The sequence below is a fragment of the Zea mays genome, chromosome 1, assembly GCF_902167145.1.
Source record: "Zea mays cultivar B73 chromosome 1, Zm-B73-REFERENCE-NAM-5.0, whole genome shotgun sequence".
In the NCBI taxonomy this organism is placed as follows: Eukaryota; Viridiplantae; Streptophyta; class Magnoliopsida; order Poales; family Poaceae; genus Zea; species Zea mays.
This window is the reverse complement of record NC_050096.1, coordinates 9,276,795-9,292,895: the sequence shown is the minus strand read 5'-3', so window position 1 is coordinate 9,292,895 and position 16,101 is coordinate 9,276,795. Positions and strand designations below refer to the sequence as shown.

Genomic DNA, 16,101 nt, shown 5'->3' with positions numbered 1-16,101 from the left:
TTTTGGCAGAGGACGCAACACAAACGCAACCGAGGTCGAGCAGCGAGATGGATCGCGCGCGAGGTGGCTGGCCCCTGCAGGGCAACTTGTGCTGTGCAGCCTGTGCTCAGTGGGCTAGTGCGTCGTCGACTCGTCGTAGCCCCATTTGCCCCAGCCAGGTATCCGGACTGGACATACATGTCACACCAACATGAGCACCGCATTAGCGTTGCGTAACCGAGCACTCATCATATATGTCAAAAAGGCACTGTCCCGTATTACTCTATATATGCAATCTCATCCCATCTCGCGTCAAAAGCACTGCTATTGCGTCTTATCTCATCGGATGGATGCATGCAATGCATGGCCCCGTACGTACGTTACGGGATCAGTCTTTGGTAGGGTGGCTTAACTTTTTGTACAGGCTTTTAGATTAGCTAGGCACTGCGAAGTCGTCTCGTCTGCGCTGACAATGCTGCTGGCCGGGGCGTCCTAAGCGCAGCAGCACGGCTCACGCTGTCACGCACCGGCACCAGCACCCCGTGCTATGCACGAAGACAACTATGCGCCCATAAAAACACCGAGATCGACCACCGCTCCTCTCTCCACTTGCTCACTCACTCACTCACTCACTGCTGGCCTGGTCTGGTAGTGGTCGCCATCGCCGGAGCGCCCTCCGACCTTAATTTAATACGCTACTGTAGTATAATTAAGAGCGTAACGTAGTAGCCAACTACTAGATCAGGACGTAGCCTGCATCAAAATTGGGCATCAACCGCCACGATTGAGCGAGGAGGCAAGGATTAATAGCCTTTCTTTTTTCTTTTCCTTTTTCTTTGTGTAGTGCGGACGTGCGGTCCGCGAGAAACCGCGACAGCGCGAGACATTCGCCGGAAGGAATAAACCCCGGCCGGGGCGGCGCGGCGCACACATGGTGACACGTGCATTCGCCGCGGACTCCGGCCACGACGACCAGGGTCGCGGGTCGCCTCGCCTCTAGGGATGGCAGTGGGTACGGATATGGGTAAATAACCGCGGTTATTTACCCGTTGGGTACGGATATGGTGAAGTTTCATATCCGCGGGTACGGGTATGGATACTATATGGTATCCACGGGTAATAATTTCGCGGGTATGGATATCTGCTATCCATATCCGTTACCCGGTGGACATATGTCATGTGGACCCAAACATCTAATGGACGCATCCCAGGTCCCAGCGGCCAGCATCCTTGGGCTTGTTCACTGCTTCACGGATGGAGTCTGGATCAGCGCCTCAACACTTCAGCAGCAAGGCCGCATTGCCACAAGGCCAGCAGACAGCAGTCCAAGCGGCCCAAGACTGCTCACGGACGGAGTCTTAGAGTCTCGGTCAGTCTCTCTCTCACTCTCTCTTATCTCCCAGTTTTAACCCTAGCCGCCAAGGCCAAGCTCCCTCCCAAATCCCAATCTGCTCGTCTGCGGTGCAGGGCTGCAGGCATCCACCTCCACCAGGCGCTGGCCCAGTTTTCGCCATCCACCAGGCGTCCTTAGAATATGGTGCAGGGCTACCGAGCAGCGAGCAACAAGCTGCCGAGCACAGGGCGCCGACCGTCGAGCAGCGAGCACCGAGGACCGCCGAGTAGTCGAGCACCGAGCAGCTAGCACCGAGCAGCCGAGCAGCAAGCAGAGGGCTGCGACCACCGAGCAGCCGAGCCGCCTCGTCTTCTCTCGTCTTCTCTAGTAAATTAAACAGGCTTGGATGAATTAGTTTTTTGATTTAGAGTTTTGGAGAGATTATTTGTACGGATTTGAAAAGATTACTTGTATGGAACGTTGAAATTATTGTTTGGTGCTAAAAAATATTATTGGAATGTTGTTGGAATGTTAATTTGTGATAAATTTCTGCTAGAATGATGCTGTAATTTTAGTGGGCGGGCGGGTAATGGATATCCGTTGGATAACGGATACCCGACGGGTATGGGTACGGATATAGATCCGTACCCACGAGCGTAAATGGGTATGGATTGGGTTTTACCTCGTGGGTATGGATACGCGAAACATATATCCGCCTTCTACCCGCCCGATTGCCATCCCTACTCGCCTCGCCTCCCCGTGGACGGGCGGGCCGGGCGTGCTCGGCACTGACCGGTGCCCCACCGCGATATACCATAGGGGGCCACGCGAGATTCCCGCCCCCCATCCCATCTGGTGCCGCCGCCGCGCTGCCGCTGCGTGCGGCCTCCCCACCTGGGCAGCCTACGCCCGCAGCCGGCGCGCATGCATGTGCCACGTCGCGGCAGACCTACCACCACGCCGCTCGATCTGGCGACTGGCGGTGCGGTGGTCCGCTGCTGCTGCACGGCGTTTTCCGCGTTTGTTTGCTTGTTCCGTTGTGTTGTCCGCATCGCGCCTCTCTCTCTCTCTCGCCCTCGCTCGCCGGGACGGAGACGGCGAGGCCGGGGCGGCATCTTTCTGCTGGCTTTCCGGCATCTCGTCAGACCAGAGGGGAAAAAAGGCGCCTTTCCGGCCGTAACACTAACCCCCCTGTCTTTTTTTTATCACCCGTGTGCCATCTGTTTCTAGGATGGTAGGACGTGATCGATCCAACGTTTCGCAAGTACCACCACCACCACCGTGACTGTTCGGCCCCAGACGGACGCAACGCCAACCGTGCCTGCGTCGGCTCAACAATCATTGCCACGCGTACCCGGTATCCCGGCCAGGCGGTTCCAGTCAGTCCGCGGACGCCAAGAAGAATTTTTAGGTGCACGGAGTCCAGGTTCTTTGTTCATGACAATACTCAAAGCGAAAACGCAGAAGCATTGTCTCAACTGAGCAGCGGGTTCAGTTCAGTTTCTGAGGCTGTCTGAACTGGATTACAGCACAGCGCCAGCGCGCGCCCGCGTACACACAGACGACACATCTGTGACACTGTCGTGTTCCCTCCTGCGTACGAAGCGATCGCTTTTCCCCCCACTCGCTGCACGTTATCCCTGTCGCCTCCTCCTCAGAACGCCTCCCTTTTATTAGTAGTACAAAGAAAGATGTCCATAAAAATAAAGCCTTTTGTAATAAATGGTAAATAAAGGCGGATATTCTGCGACCTCCGCAAATACGCGCACAACAATCTTGTGCTCCGCTCGATATAAGCCTCAATCTCATAAGATAATGTGTGTATGTTTTCAGAAACAAAATCAACGTTTTAAAATTTTGACCAACAGTTCAGAAAAAAACATATATTTTTAGTGTATGTATGTTGTATACCTGAATTTATACTAAAAATACTTTAACGTAATACTTGATTTGTTTTTATTGATGTTCTATTTCACAGTAAATACTTTATCAAAAGAATATACGCCTCGTGTTTTATGGAACGGAGGGAGTATTTGTTTTCATGTATAGACAATAAAAACATATTAATCCTGTATAATAAAAATTTAATGCGGCATGCACGTCATGGTAGTAGCCGGAAGGCAAAGCCGGCTACGAACTCTCCTCCTCTATAAAAACCATCAATCGCCGTTCCATCTGTTTGCAAGCCGACCGAAACCAGGCAGTGGTGTGGAGTGGACACAACACAACAGGAGAGGAGGAAAAGGGAAAACGGAAATTCACTGCTACTACTCCGTCTCCGTACTAGCACGCCCATAACCTCTCTCTCTCTCCTGCCTCTCACCGCATCGTCTTCCTCTCCCCCCACCACACCCCCCACCCGCCGATCCATCCCCCAAAAGCCGAAGCCGAAACCGAAACCTCCCTCCGCACGCCACCTGCTACCACACACACACCCGCGCCGCCGCCCCCACGGCCGGCCGCGCGGAGGTGACTCGAGAAGGACGCAGGAACCAAGGAGAGAGTTTGGTGAGGGGATCAGAGACGTAACCCGCCCGGACCCGGGCTGCATTAGCCGGAATCCCATCCCAGGCGAGCCTCTCTCTCCCCTCCTCGAACCAGGCGCAGGCGAGCGTCTCTGCCCGCCCGCCTGCTGCTACCGCCAAAACGCCTCCTTTGTTGCCATCCGCCGATGCCGTAATCCGCCGCCCAAAGCTCTTCCTTTTTCCCTCTCTCTCGCCCGCGGCCGCACTCCCTGCCCCAGTGCCTGCCGTGGCGAGCCCAACCCCAATGCCTTTTAAACCCCTCCCCGCTCCCTCACTGATCCCCACCGCCTCCCAATGCCGCCCTCCTTCCCCTCCCTCCCGCTCCCGGAGGCCGTTGCCGCCACCGCCCACGCCGCGCTGCTCGCGCTCGCCGCACTCCTGCTCCTCCTCCGCGCCGCGCGCGCGCTCGCCTCCCGCTGCGCGTCATGCCTCAAGGCGCCGCGCCGCCGCGGGGGCCCCGCCGTCGTCGTGGGCGACGGCGCCGGCGGCGCCCTCGCGGCGGCGACTGCCGGCGCCTGGCACAGGGCCGTGCTGGCGTCCTGCGCCTACGCCCTGCTCTCGCAGGTCGCCGTGCTGAGCTACGAGGTGGCCGTCGCCGGCTCGCGCGTCTCGGCGCGGGCGCTGCTGCTGCCGGCCGTGCAGGCGGTGTCCTGGGCCGCGCTGCTGGCGCTCGCGCTTCAGGCCCGCGCCGTCGGCTGGGCCAGGTTCCCTGCGCTGGTGCGGCTCTGGTGGGTGGTCTCCTTCGCGCTCTGCGTTGTCATTGCGTACGACGACTCCAGGCGCCTGATAGGCCAGGGCGCGCGCGCTGTGGATTACGCGCACATGGTTGCCAACTTCGCGTCCGTGCCGGCCCTGGGCTTCCTGTGCTTGGTTGGTGTCATGGGTTCCACCGGTTTGGAATTGGAGTTTACGGAGGATGGCAACGGCCTGCATGAGCCGCTGCTGCTCGGCAGGCAGCGCAGAGAGGCAGAGGAGGAGCTCGGCTGTCTGAGGGTCACTCCCTACGCTGATGCTGGGATCCTCAGCCTTGCAACATTGTCATGGCTTAGTCCGTTGCTCTCTGTTGGTGCGCAGCGGCCACTTGAGTTGGCTGACATACCCTTGCTGGCGCACAAGGACCGTGCAAAGTCATGCTATAAGGCGATGAGCGCTCACTACGAGCGCCAGCGGCTAGAATACCCTGGCAGGGAGCCATCACTCACATGGGCAATACTCAAGTCATTCTGGCGAGAGGCCGCGGTCAATGGCACATTTGCTGCTGTCAACACGATTGTGTCGTATGTTGGACCTTACTTGATCAGCTATTTTGTGGACTACCTCAGTGGCAACATTGCTTTCCCCCATGAAGGTTACATCCTTGCCTCTATATTTTTTGTAGCAAAACTGCTTGAGACACTCACTGCCCGACAGTGGTACTTGGGTGTGGACATCATGGGGATCCATGTCAAGTCTGGCCTCACTGCCATGGTGTATAGGAAGGGTCTCCGACTGTCAAACGCCTCACGGCAGAGCCACACGAGTGGTGAGATTGTGAATTACATGGCCGTCGATGTGCAGCGTGTGGGGGACTATGCATGGTATTTCCATGACATCTGGATGCTTCCCCTGCAGATCATTCTTGCTCTCGCCATCCTGTACAAGAACGTCGGGATCGCCATGGTTTCAACATTGGTAGCAACTGTGCTATCGATCGCAGCCTCTGTTCCTGTGGCAAAGCTGCAGGAGCACTACCAAGATAAGTTAATGGCATCAAAAGATGAGCGCATGCGCAAGACTTCAGAGTGCTTGAAAAATATGAGGATTTTGAAGCTTCAGGCATGGGAGGATCGGTACCGGCTGCAGTTGGAAGAGATGAGGAACGTGGAATGCAGATGGCTTCGGTGGGCTCTGTACTCACAGGCTGCAGTTACATTTGTTTTCTGGAGCTCGCCAATCTTTGTCGCAGTCATAACTTTTGGGACTTGCATATTACTCGGTGGCCAGCTCACTGCAGGAGGGGTTCTATCCGCTTTAGCAACGTTTCGGATCCTCCAAGAGCCTCTGAGGAACTTCCCGGATCTCATCTCTATGATGGCACAGACAAGGGTGTCTTTGGACCGTTTGTCTCATTTTCTGCAGCAAGAAGAACTGCCAGATGACGCAACTATAAATGTTCCACAAAGTAGTACAGATAAGGCAGTCGATATTAAGGATGGCGCATTCTCTTGGAACCCATACACTCTGACCCCTACACTTTCTGATATACACCTTAGTGTAGTGAGAGGCATGAGAGTAGCAGTCTGTGGTGTCATTGGTTCTGGTAAATCAAGTCTACTATCGTCTATACTCGGGGAGATACCCAAATTATGTGGCCATGTAAGTATAAATGCAAAAAAAAATCGACATTGATTTTGCTTGTTCTGTTACATTGACCTTTCTCCTGCCTCATATTCCAGGTCAGGATAAGTGGCACAGCAGCGTATGTTCCTCAGACTGCATGGATACAGTCTGGAAATATTGAGGAGAATATTCTGTTTGGCAGTCAAATGGATAGACAACGTTACAAGAGAGTCATTGCAGCTTGCTGTCTTAAGAAAGATCTTGAGCTGCTCCAGTACGGAGATCAGACTGTTATTGGTGATAGAGGCATTAATTTGAGTGGAGGTCAGAAACAAAGAGTTCAGCTTGCTAGAGCACTCTACCAAGATGCTGATATTTATTTGCTTGATGATCCCTTCAGTGCTGTTGATGCTCATACTGGGAGCGAACTGTTTAAGGTTGGTACAGCTGTTTGCCTATTATATTTGTTTCTAAGCTGTTTCTGTTCCATAACACATCTGCTTCTGTGTTACAGGAGTATATATTGACTGCACTAGCAACCAAAACAGTAATCTATGTAACACATCAAGTTGAATTTCTACCAGCTGCTGATCTGATATTGGTAAGCGGTAGACATATTTTCGTATTGATATGTATGCTATTATGAGTAATTCTTATGGGCATGCTTTTCTGATTTTCATCATCATATCGAGTTGTTCTCTGTAATATCCTATTGGTTCATCTTTTCCTTTTGGAAGCTAACCATGCATGTAACCTCTAAATGAGAGCTAGTTACCTTCAGGATTGTTTTCATGGGACTATAAGTGTGACTAGTGGGCCTGTATTAATCTCTCTTTGATGGTTCTGTCGCATTTACAGGTTCTTAAGGATGGCCATATCACACAAGCTGGAAAGTATGATGATCTTCTGCAAGCTGGAACTGATTTCAATGCTCTGGTTTCTGCTCATAAGGAAGCTATTGAAACCATGGATATATTTGAAGATTCCGATAGTGATACAGTTTCTTCTATTCCCAACAAAAGATTGACACCAAGTATCAGCAATATTGATAACCTGAAAAATAAGATGTGTGAAAATGGACAACCATCTAATACACGGGGAATTAAGGAAAAAAAGAAGAAAGAAGAGCGTAAGAAGAAGCGTACTGTTCAAGAGGAGGAAAGGGAACGTGGAAAAGTGAGCTCCAAAGTTTATTTGTCATACATGGGGGAAGCTTACAAAGGTACACTGATACCACTAATTATCTTGGCTCAAACCATGTTCCAAGTTCTTCAGATTGCGAGCAACTGGTGGATGGCATGGGCAAACCCACAAACAGAAGGAGATGCTCCCAAGACAGATAGTGTGGTCCTTCTGGTTGTTTATATGTCCCTTGCCTTTGGAAGTTCACTATTTGTGTTCATGAGAAGCCTTCTTGTGGCTACGTTTGGTTTAGCAGCTGCCCAGAAGCTTTTTATAAAAATGCTTAGGTGTGTCTTTCGAGCTCCAATGTCATTCTTTGACACCACACCATCTGGTCGGATTTTGAACAGAGTAAGTATTGCTCTTGCCTATGCTAATATAAGTTTGTAATATGTGCTTTCCTCCTTATTCATTCTTTATATCAGGTTTCTGTAGATCAAAGTGTTGTGGACCTTGATATAGCGTTCAGACTTGGTGGATTTGCATCAACGACAATTCAACTCCTTGGAATTGTTGCTGTCATGAGCAAAGTCACATGGCAAGTTCTGATTCTTATAGTCCCCATGGCTGTTGCATGCATGTGGATGCAGGTAAATGTTGTGATCACCAAACATTACATTTCAATCTATATTTGAGGTTTAATATCACAAGCTGTTTTTTCCCTTAACATTTAGCAAATTGGTATATGACAGTCTAGATTTATTTGAGAACACCTTTTGCAAGATGGGCCATATAACTAGAGTTTACTTTCAGCTAATGATCCTTATTCCTTAAAGAATGTTTATTAGTCACTCGGCATAGGCACATCATGTATTGCACTCTATGTTTAGTAATTAGTATGTCATTGGTTCACTGTTGATGTCTTAGAAATTGCTATGCTTGCAGATGTTTATTAATTGAGATACTTCTAGCTCAATTCTCTTAATTTTTTATATTAAACCATTGTAGTCATAAGGAATTACCTGTTTAAAAGGATATGTTTTCTGGTAAATCAGAGTGGCATTTTTACTAAAGCTCCAATTACTGTCACCTTTGCAGAGGTATTATATTGCTTCATCAAGGGAACTAACTAGGATTTTGAGTGTTCAGAAGTCTCCAGTGATCCATTTGTTTAGTGAATCAATTGCTGGTGCTGCTACAATAAGGGGTTTTGGTCAAGAGAAGCGGTTTATGAAAAGGAATCTTTATCTTCTTGACTGTTTTGCTCGCCCTTTATTTTCCAGCCTTGCTGCTATTGAATGGCTCTGCCTGCGAATGGAATTGCTTTCGACTTTCGTCTTTGCTTTTTGCATGGCAATACTTGTGAGCTTTCCTCCTGGCACAATCGAACCAAGTATGTTTATGTTCCACATGCTGCTCCAGTTCTCTACTATGTTTGGTCGCTTTCTCCAATGCCTTATTCTGTGCAGTAGAAAACCTGCATCTTCTTGTCTGTTAAAATTTATTCAGCATCTAAATGGATTTTCAAATTGATAGGTATGGCTGGCCTCGCTGTAACATATGGACTTAATTTAAATGCTCGCATGTCAAGATGGATATTGAGCTTCTGTAAATTAGAGAACAGGATAATCTCTGTTGAGCGCATTTATCAATATTGCAGGCTTCCTAGTGAAGCACCATTGATTATTGAGAACTGCCGTCCACCATCATCATGGCCTCAGAATGGAAACATTGAACTGATTGATCTCAAGGTATGCTTTATCATTGGGGGGCAGTTAAGGATACGATTTTCATTAGCATTGCTATAGAGCTGATTGTCATTTCCAGCATGCAAATATTATATTCTAACATAATCTATTTACATTTTTCTCTTTACTATGTATAATTACCATACATATCTAATTTATGATCTATTTAGTTTTGGCTTCTGAGTTTGCTTTTTCATGATTATGAAAGGTCCGCTACAAGGACGATCTACCATTAGTTCTTCATGGTGTAAGTTGTATGTTTCCTGGCGGGAAAAAGATTGGGATTGTAGGGCGTACTGGAAGCGGTAAATCTACTCTTATTCAGGCCCTTTTCCGCCTAATTGAGCCCACTGGAGGGAAGATTATAATTGACAACATTGACATCTCTGCAATTGGCCTTCATGATCTGCGGTCACGGTTGAGCATCATTCCCCAAGACCCTACATTGTTTGAGGGTACTATCAGAATGAACCTTGATCCTCTTGAGGAGTGCACTGATCAAGAAATTTGGGAGGTACATCCTGGTCACTTTGACGCTATACTCATGTTGAGTCTGTGTGATTCTTATCTTAAGGAACACAATCTGTTGCAGGCACTAGAAAAGTGTCAGCTAGGAGAGGTCATTCGTTCCAAGGAAGAGAAACTTGACAGTCCAGGTTAGCCTGACATTTTGCTGCCAAGCCTCCTTTGAAGAGTGGGAATGTGGTTTCTTAATGCGTAAACTTATTGCTCCTGGACCTTTTTTTTTGCTTTTGCAGTGCTAGAAAACGGGGATAACTGGAGCGTGGGACAGCGCCAACTTATTGCACTGGGTAGGGCGCTGCTCAAGCAGGCAAAAATTTTGGTACTCGATGAGGCGACAGCATCTGTCGACACAGCAACAGACAATCTTATCCAAAAGATCATCCGCAGTGAATTCAAGGACTGCACAGTCTGTACCATTGCTCACCGTATTCCCACCGTTATTGACAGTGACCTTGTTCTGGTCCTTAGTGATGGTATGAGTTCTTTGACTAAACTAACCACGCCTCCTTTACCTGTTCATAGTTAGATTTCCTGAGCTCTGGTCCTTTTCCAACTCGTGCATCCGATTCTTGGATAAACATTTAGAAAGTAGAAACCGTAGCAAACTGACAGTTTTTCTTCTGCACAGAATTTGGAAACAAGCCTTCGCTGAACTTTTCTCATCGTCTTGATTTCCAGGTAAAATCGCAGAGTTCGACACGCCCCAGAGGCTTTTAGAGGACAAGTCATCTATGTTCATACAGCTAGTATCGGAATACTCCACTCGGTCGAGCTGTATATAGAGAGGCTTAGCTTAAAACCCCGCCCCAAACCTGGCAACAGAGGCTGGGAGGCAAATAGCCCGTATCTGCCATGCTTGCGCCATAGAGGTCCCTGCGAACACCGGAGGGCGGCGTAGAAGACGAGGTGTACATGAGTGGGAGGAACACTGGGCGTTCCCTGACCTGAATACCGTGGAATCGGCGAGGGAGCGCGGTTGGTATTGGTAGGCACCAGGGGAGGAGTTGGTGACACTAGTACATTACCCGAAGCTGATGCTTCAGTATGTATGTATAACAACAATGCATACTGCTTCTCCCTTTGCAGAGTGGAGAACCAAGGGAATAACTCGTGCGTAATAAGAGGAGAAAGATTTGTTTTTTGGCATCAGACTGGTGTGTGTGCGCTTTTGTTTGCTGTGTCCATTAGACCATTACTGTATTTCTCTGCCAAATTTTACTGTAGCCGGTGCCAGTTTCTGCTTCAGAAATTCAGCATCTCAAATCGCCAGGTGAAAAAGGTTCAGCAACCAGCAGTTTGCTCGATGGCCGAGGCTAGTAACTCATCCTGTGCTGAATACAGAGTATCACCACGTCAGGTTCACTGCCCTGACCTGAAAACAATACTCCCTGTGGAGATGACGGCTGGATTACGCAGATACTGTAGTGTAAAATAAGAGATTTACATTGTAGATTATACTTTTTACAGATTAAAGCTTTAAATAGGAGATGAATAGACTGTGTAGTGTAAAATAAGATATTTACATTGTAGATTATACTGTTTACAGATTAAAGCTATGAATAGATTGCTGTTTTTAGAGAGAGAGAGGCTGTAGGGTAAACCCTACATCATAATTTTTGTTTAGTGGAAAAAGGTAACAAGATCAATAGAAACAAGAGAGAGGGAGGGAGGGGGGGGGGGGGGGGGGGGGGTTGTAATCTTTTTTCTAAAAAAACAAGTCACTGGAGGAAAAGGTGTTTAGTTCTCCTAATTAAAGTTTAATCTGTGTCACACACATCAAATATTCAAATATTAATTAAGAGTATTAAATAGATTTAGTTAGATTTAATAAATTTGTCTTGTCTTTTAGTTAGATTTAATAAATTTAGAAAACAACACTCTATCTATATTATACATTCTATCTTTGTGCGCACCATATACAAATGGAGCAAATTACCCCTATTTATTTTATATAGCCCTCTTTTTTTATCTCTGTAAAATATATGAGCTTTATTTTTATAGTGTTAAATATACAATTTTGTATAAGGAAGAAGCCTAAATTTAATTATTTAATTATTGAACTTCAAACTCAGGTATCTTTGGTATCGAACCAGGGGCAGACCTACGTGTATATGAGTGGGGGATCAGGCCCCACTCATTTCTTTGTTGTAAGTAGTAGAACCTAGATTTTCACCATGAGGGTCCCTGCTAAGCATAACTTAGATGCTCCTGCTCTGATATTTTGGTACTTGTTTTTGGAAGTGTGCCCTCATTTTGTATTTTGTTCTGGGACCACCTCTGTATCGAACTACTAAAATTAGACATACTTGGTTCATCGAGAAGCCTTCGATTGTACTTTCTCCATTTTTTATTTGACGTAGTTGTCCCCCCCTCCCAAAAAAAAAACTCTAATCGCTTATCTTATTAAAAATTTGTGTGTTCTTTAAAAGCTACTCCATCCTAAAGTATAGTTTTGTCCATCCTAAAGTATAGTTTGAAGTTCAATGGTTAAATCTAAACTTCTTCCATTATAGAACATGTGTTTATTTATATGTTTAACACTATACTTAACAATATGAAAATAGAGCTCTTATACTTGTAACAGAATAGATAAAAAATAAGCTATGAAATGATAAGGACAATTTGGATAATTTGCTTGAGAGGTGAGAAATAAAAGAATGGAAAATATAGATAGAGTGCTATTTTCTGAATTTATTTGATGAAACTACTGTTGTTCTTATAATTGCTTGAAAACGAGTGCTTTTTTTTAACACAGTCTCATACCAGTGTTGTTTCGTGGATTCGAAGGAAGGCTTTGCAAGATAGGAACTCACGAGATTATTGATTTTGAACTATATATCTGTCTCTTACCAAAATACTCCACTAGAAAAGGAAGTATGACAGGCACAATACAAGCGCAATCTGGTTGGCAGATGCACAGGGCAAGTAGTCATGCACTTGCACCACCGCATCGGGCTAAATAAGCAGCGAGATGCCTAACCTGACAAGTGCACTGAACCCTCAGGGCTCAGCCACCAGCCCACCATATGTACGAAACTGTATATTCTTATCACATACAGTATCAATCTTTTTCATCAAGTACAATACAGCTCTAGGGTACAGATTAAGGTGACAGGGGTAAACAATGATGGCGACAAAGCCTAGCATCTCTCGTCGCCTTCCCAGTTGTTCTTCTCCTTGGGCCCCGTAGGACCTTCCTCCTCGTACAGTTCCGCCGGAAGGCTGTTGAATATTGCCTCTGCTGTGAACCGGAGAAAGAACGGCAGGAAGCTCAGCGCCGTGTCTATCTCTGAACGTGAGCTGTACGTGATGGTCGGTCCCCACTCCCTCATGTACTGCAGCCAGCACGGTTCCGCAACAGCGTCCTCCCCGAGATGCCCTGCCGAGATGATCTCATACCGCGTGCTCGAATCCACTGACAGATCACTTCGCGCCACATCGTTTCTAACTCCGACACCGAGCGTCTCGGAACCCATCAGGTAGCAGCCTGGGTGGGGGTAGCTCGCGTGCCCGTTCCTGGACGAGTAGATGATCGCCTTGTTCCCAGAGATGAACTCCAGATCGCAAGCTTCAACCCACTCGCCCCCGCTGTGCTGCGAGAAGTAGATAGACGACAGCTGACCTGAGAAGTTGCTCACTCGGAGGGTGAAGTGCTCCCAGTCTCCAATGTGCCTACCGACCTTCTGCAGAGCGAAACTCGCAAACCCAACCTTGATGGTGGCAGGCCCGTTGAACGGGCAGAACACCCACATTGCAATGTCAGTGAAGGTCCCTCCATGAGCTGGCTTCACATGAGCGTATAGCTCAGCGCTCTTCAGATTGCCAGCTCTGACGAGCTCCTTCCTGTCATCATCAGGGAGATCAATCCAGTACTCGCCATCGTTTGTCCCACCAACAGGCAGATTCAAGCCACCAGGGAGTATTGCATCTCCCATTTTTGCGTCTTTCTCGTGCAATGTAGCTCCGTTCTCAAAGAACCAAGAAACTGATGACGGTAAGTACGTCTCTTGCGGGTGGAAGAAAACGGTTGGGCCGTAGTGCTTGATCAGAGCATTGATCTGCTCCAGATTAGGCATGGCACCCAGATTCGAGTCGACATTTTTCAGGCAGGGAGTGCTTGATTCATCACTATCTGTTGAATCGGTTTCGCAGGAGAATGTACCAACCGGTATACCACGCCCTCCCACTCCTCGGTGGCAAGGCCTTGTCTTCCAAATCTGGCATGCGTTGTCCATATTTGCAATTGAATGGAAATTTTCGCGCGTGTCCGTTAGGTCATCTCGCACACACCGAACTGCTTCCAGTGAGGGCTTCTTTGGTCCTTTAGTAACCACATAGCCAAGGGCTTTATACCCATTGGGTGGACATGGCAGCCAGATGCAACCACATTCGCTATTGTCATCTTCATTTGCGTCAGCACTGGTCCAAACAAGGGAGTAATCTGATGGTTTCTCAAGGGCGGGCTTGGTATCAATAACTTGGTGGCTAGCCACTTCCCTTGCCACCAGAAGAAATCCCTGTAAGGGGCGGTCATTCTGTTGGGCGTAGTGCCCAAGGCAGTGGAAACCATCAGGAATTCCTTCTGGCTCATAAAATGTAGCATCTGAGCAGGTCCATATACTCCGGAATTTGGTAATACTTGTAACATCAACCTCTCCTATGCATATTGTGCCCTTAGCAAAATCCCCTCCTGCGAAGGAGTTGCTGAAGAAAGTTAGTAAGGAATTCTGGAAAGCATTTTATTTATCTGGTAAAACAATGCATAGTGAACATTGGTACATGCATATATTATTGTTGGAAAACTAGGAACAAGGTTCCAGTATTCAGCACGTGACAACACAAGAACAAGGTTCTGAGTTGCCTGTACAAGATAAGTTAATTACAGATATTGCCTCCTGCAAATAAGCAAACAGGCAGATACTAGTGTTTCCTATACAGTTAATCAGTGACAGTATGATTTAAAAATTTACCCTGACCCCTGACCCCTGCCCCCCTCTACTCTCTCCCTTCCAAAATGTTTTGGATTGAACTGGAAGGTCCATGTAACTTAATATGCTATTAGAGGAGTCTCGAGTTCGAATCTTGGTTAGCATAATTAAAATAAAACAATTGTGGCTCGATCCGTTTAAATTTTTGGTTAAAGTAGATGGTGCATGCAATTTAATATTTAACTTTGTCGGGAGTACCATGTAAATTATCACTTGAAAGTAAAGCAGAGTGGTAGGTAGTAGACGAACTGCTTCATCTTATTCAGTCATTCCAAAACCGAACTGTTAAAAAAATGCTCGTGGATCAAAGAAACCCATGGTTAAAGCAGGCGAAGTACCGCACTGAAATCGCAGAATCGAGGGCAAACGAGACGGCAAGAGGTTGTTACAACTTACAATACAAGTATCCAACACTCAGATCAGAAGAATTTAAAGCAACGACCGATCCCAGTGCCGGTCACCACAGAAAAAGTAGCATACAGCGGAAACGAACGAACAAGGTGACTATCAACGAACTGTAACAAATCTACCAATAATTGATACTGATACGACTCAACCGCGAACTGGTTCCACAGTCAATCAGCACGAACAACAAATGAAAAGCCAGCAAAGGAAAGGCGCTGGGGGAGAGAGAGAAGAGCCCCAAACCTTGCGGCCACTCGGGCAAGGGCGCCGGCAGCTGGAAGGGCTCGGGAGGCCGGAGCTCGCCGCCTCCGGCTTTGGATCGGCCGCAGAAGAGCCAGTTCCACCCGCCCATCGCCGGCTCCTTCCTTCCTTCCGCTCTCTCAGTCCAGCCCGCGGCACCCTCTTATTTTCTAAACCGAAAGCTCTCTCCCTCCTACAGGCATACCTTATCAGTCCATCACCACAGGTCTGGTCAAACCGGCGGCGGCTGGCTCGTCGTCGCCCCCCAGCTCCGGTCTAGCGTGAGGGGATGCTCCACTTGGTTGAGGAGTGGATACGCGCACGCCCCCGCTTCCGCGGGGTCGATGGTGACGCCGAGGGAGTCCCTCTCGAGAGGAAGGGAGGAGGGAGCAAGCTCCGCTGTGGGACCGGGCATCTCCTCTTGGAAAAGGTCGCCGCTGGCCCACCCGCCTTTGTTCCGTTCAGCCTTTTTGGGACGAGTTCGGTGAGAAGTGAGAACATGCTCTTCCGTGCCGTGCAAGGGACTCCATGTGTGGCGTGGCCCAACGGAAAGGAGATTTTTAGCTAGCCGGCGTCGGCTTCCATCAGAACTATAGGTGTTCAGCGGGCCGGGCCGGCGGCCCGAGCATGAGGTAGGCACGACCCGCATAGTTTCGGGCCAGCACGGCACACTGCTTGTCGTGTTGGGTTGATCTAAATTTCGTGTCTAGCCTACGGCCCGAGCACAAACCTGTTGACCGTTTTCGAGCTGGATTGGTTTAAGTTGGCAGTTTGACACGCTCACAATAACGTACCAGACTAACTCGTGGTCTGGTTGCACCAAAAATCGTTAAAATAGACATAAACTAGATTAAAATTCAAAAAACAACAAAAAAGCAAAACATGATAAATTAAAGGTTTAAGAGCTGTGTGCAATG

The 16,101-nt window shown here is 48.1% G+C and overlaps 2 protein-coding genes and 1 long non-coding RNA gene across 3 annotated transcripts; 2 read left to right on the top strand and 1 right to left on the bottom strand.

Annotated features, from left to right (window-relative positions):
* The first annotated feature begins 582 nt into the window (after positions 1-582).
* On the top strand, positions 583-1,886 carry LOC103631702 (uncharacterized). Its single transcript, XR_555344.4, has 2 exons — positions 583-1,348; positions 1,447-1,886. It is a non-coding gene; the product is annotated as an uncharacterized lncRNA (long non-coding RNA).
* Positions 1,887-3,888: 2,002 nt separating this feature from the next.
* Positions 3,889-10,696, top strand: LOC100125659 (ABC transporter C family MRP4). Its single transcript, NM_001112590.1, has 11 exons — positions 3,889-6,192; positions 6,273-6,593; positions 6,671-6,757; positions 7,015-7,689; positions 7,764-7,928; positions 8,377-8,671; positions 8,815-9,029; positions 9,235-9,540; positions 9,619-9,682; positions 9,785-10,024; positions 10,230-10,696. Exons 1-11 carry the CDS (start codon positions 4,132-4,134, stop codon positions 10,331-10,333), a joined length of 4,533 nt encoding a protein of 1,510 aa, NP_001106060.1. The 5' UTR covers positions 3,889-4,131; the 3' UTR covers positions 10,334-10,696.
* A 1,883-nt stretch (positions 10,697-12,579) lies between these two features.
* On the bottom strand, positions 12,580-15,553 carry LOC100278579 (uncharacterized). Its single transcript, NM_001151811.2, has 2 exons — positions 15,188-15,553; positions 12,580-14,241 (listed from the first exon to the last, which is right to left on the bottom strand). The coding sequence occupies exons 1-2, from the start codon at positions 15,294-15,296 to the stop codon at positions 12,692-12,694; spliced, it is 1,659 nt and encodes a 552-aa protein (NP_001145283.2). The 5' UTR covers positions 15,297-15,553; the 3' UTR covers positions 12,580-12,691.
* Positions 15,554-16,101: the final 548 nt, after the last annotated feature.

Coding starts and splice junctions, on each gene's coding strand:
- LOC100125659 (NM_001112590.1), top strand. CDS start 4,132: ATGCCGCCCTCCTTCCCCTCCCTCCCGCTCCCGGAGGCCGTTGCCGCC. Junction 7,929..8,376: donor TTGCATGCATGTGGATGCAG/GTAAATGTTGTG, acceptor TCACCTTTGCAG/AGGTATTATATTGCTTCATC. Junction 8,672..8,814: donor TCCTGGCACAATCGAACCAA/GTATGTTTATGT, acceptor TCAAATTGATAG/GTATGGCTGGCCTCGCTGTA.
- LOC100278579 (NM_001151811.2), bottom strand. CDS start 15,296: ATGGGCGGGTGGAACTGGCTCTTCTGCGGCCGATCCAAAGCCGGAGGC. Junction 14,242..15,187: donor CTTGCCCGAGTGGCCGCAAG/GTTTGGGGCTCT, acceptor ACTCCTTCGCAG/GAGGGGATTTTGCTAAGGGC.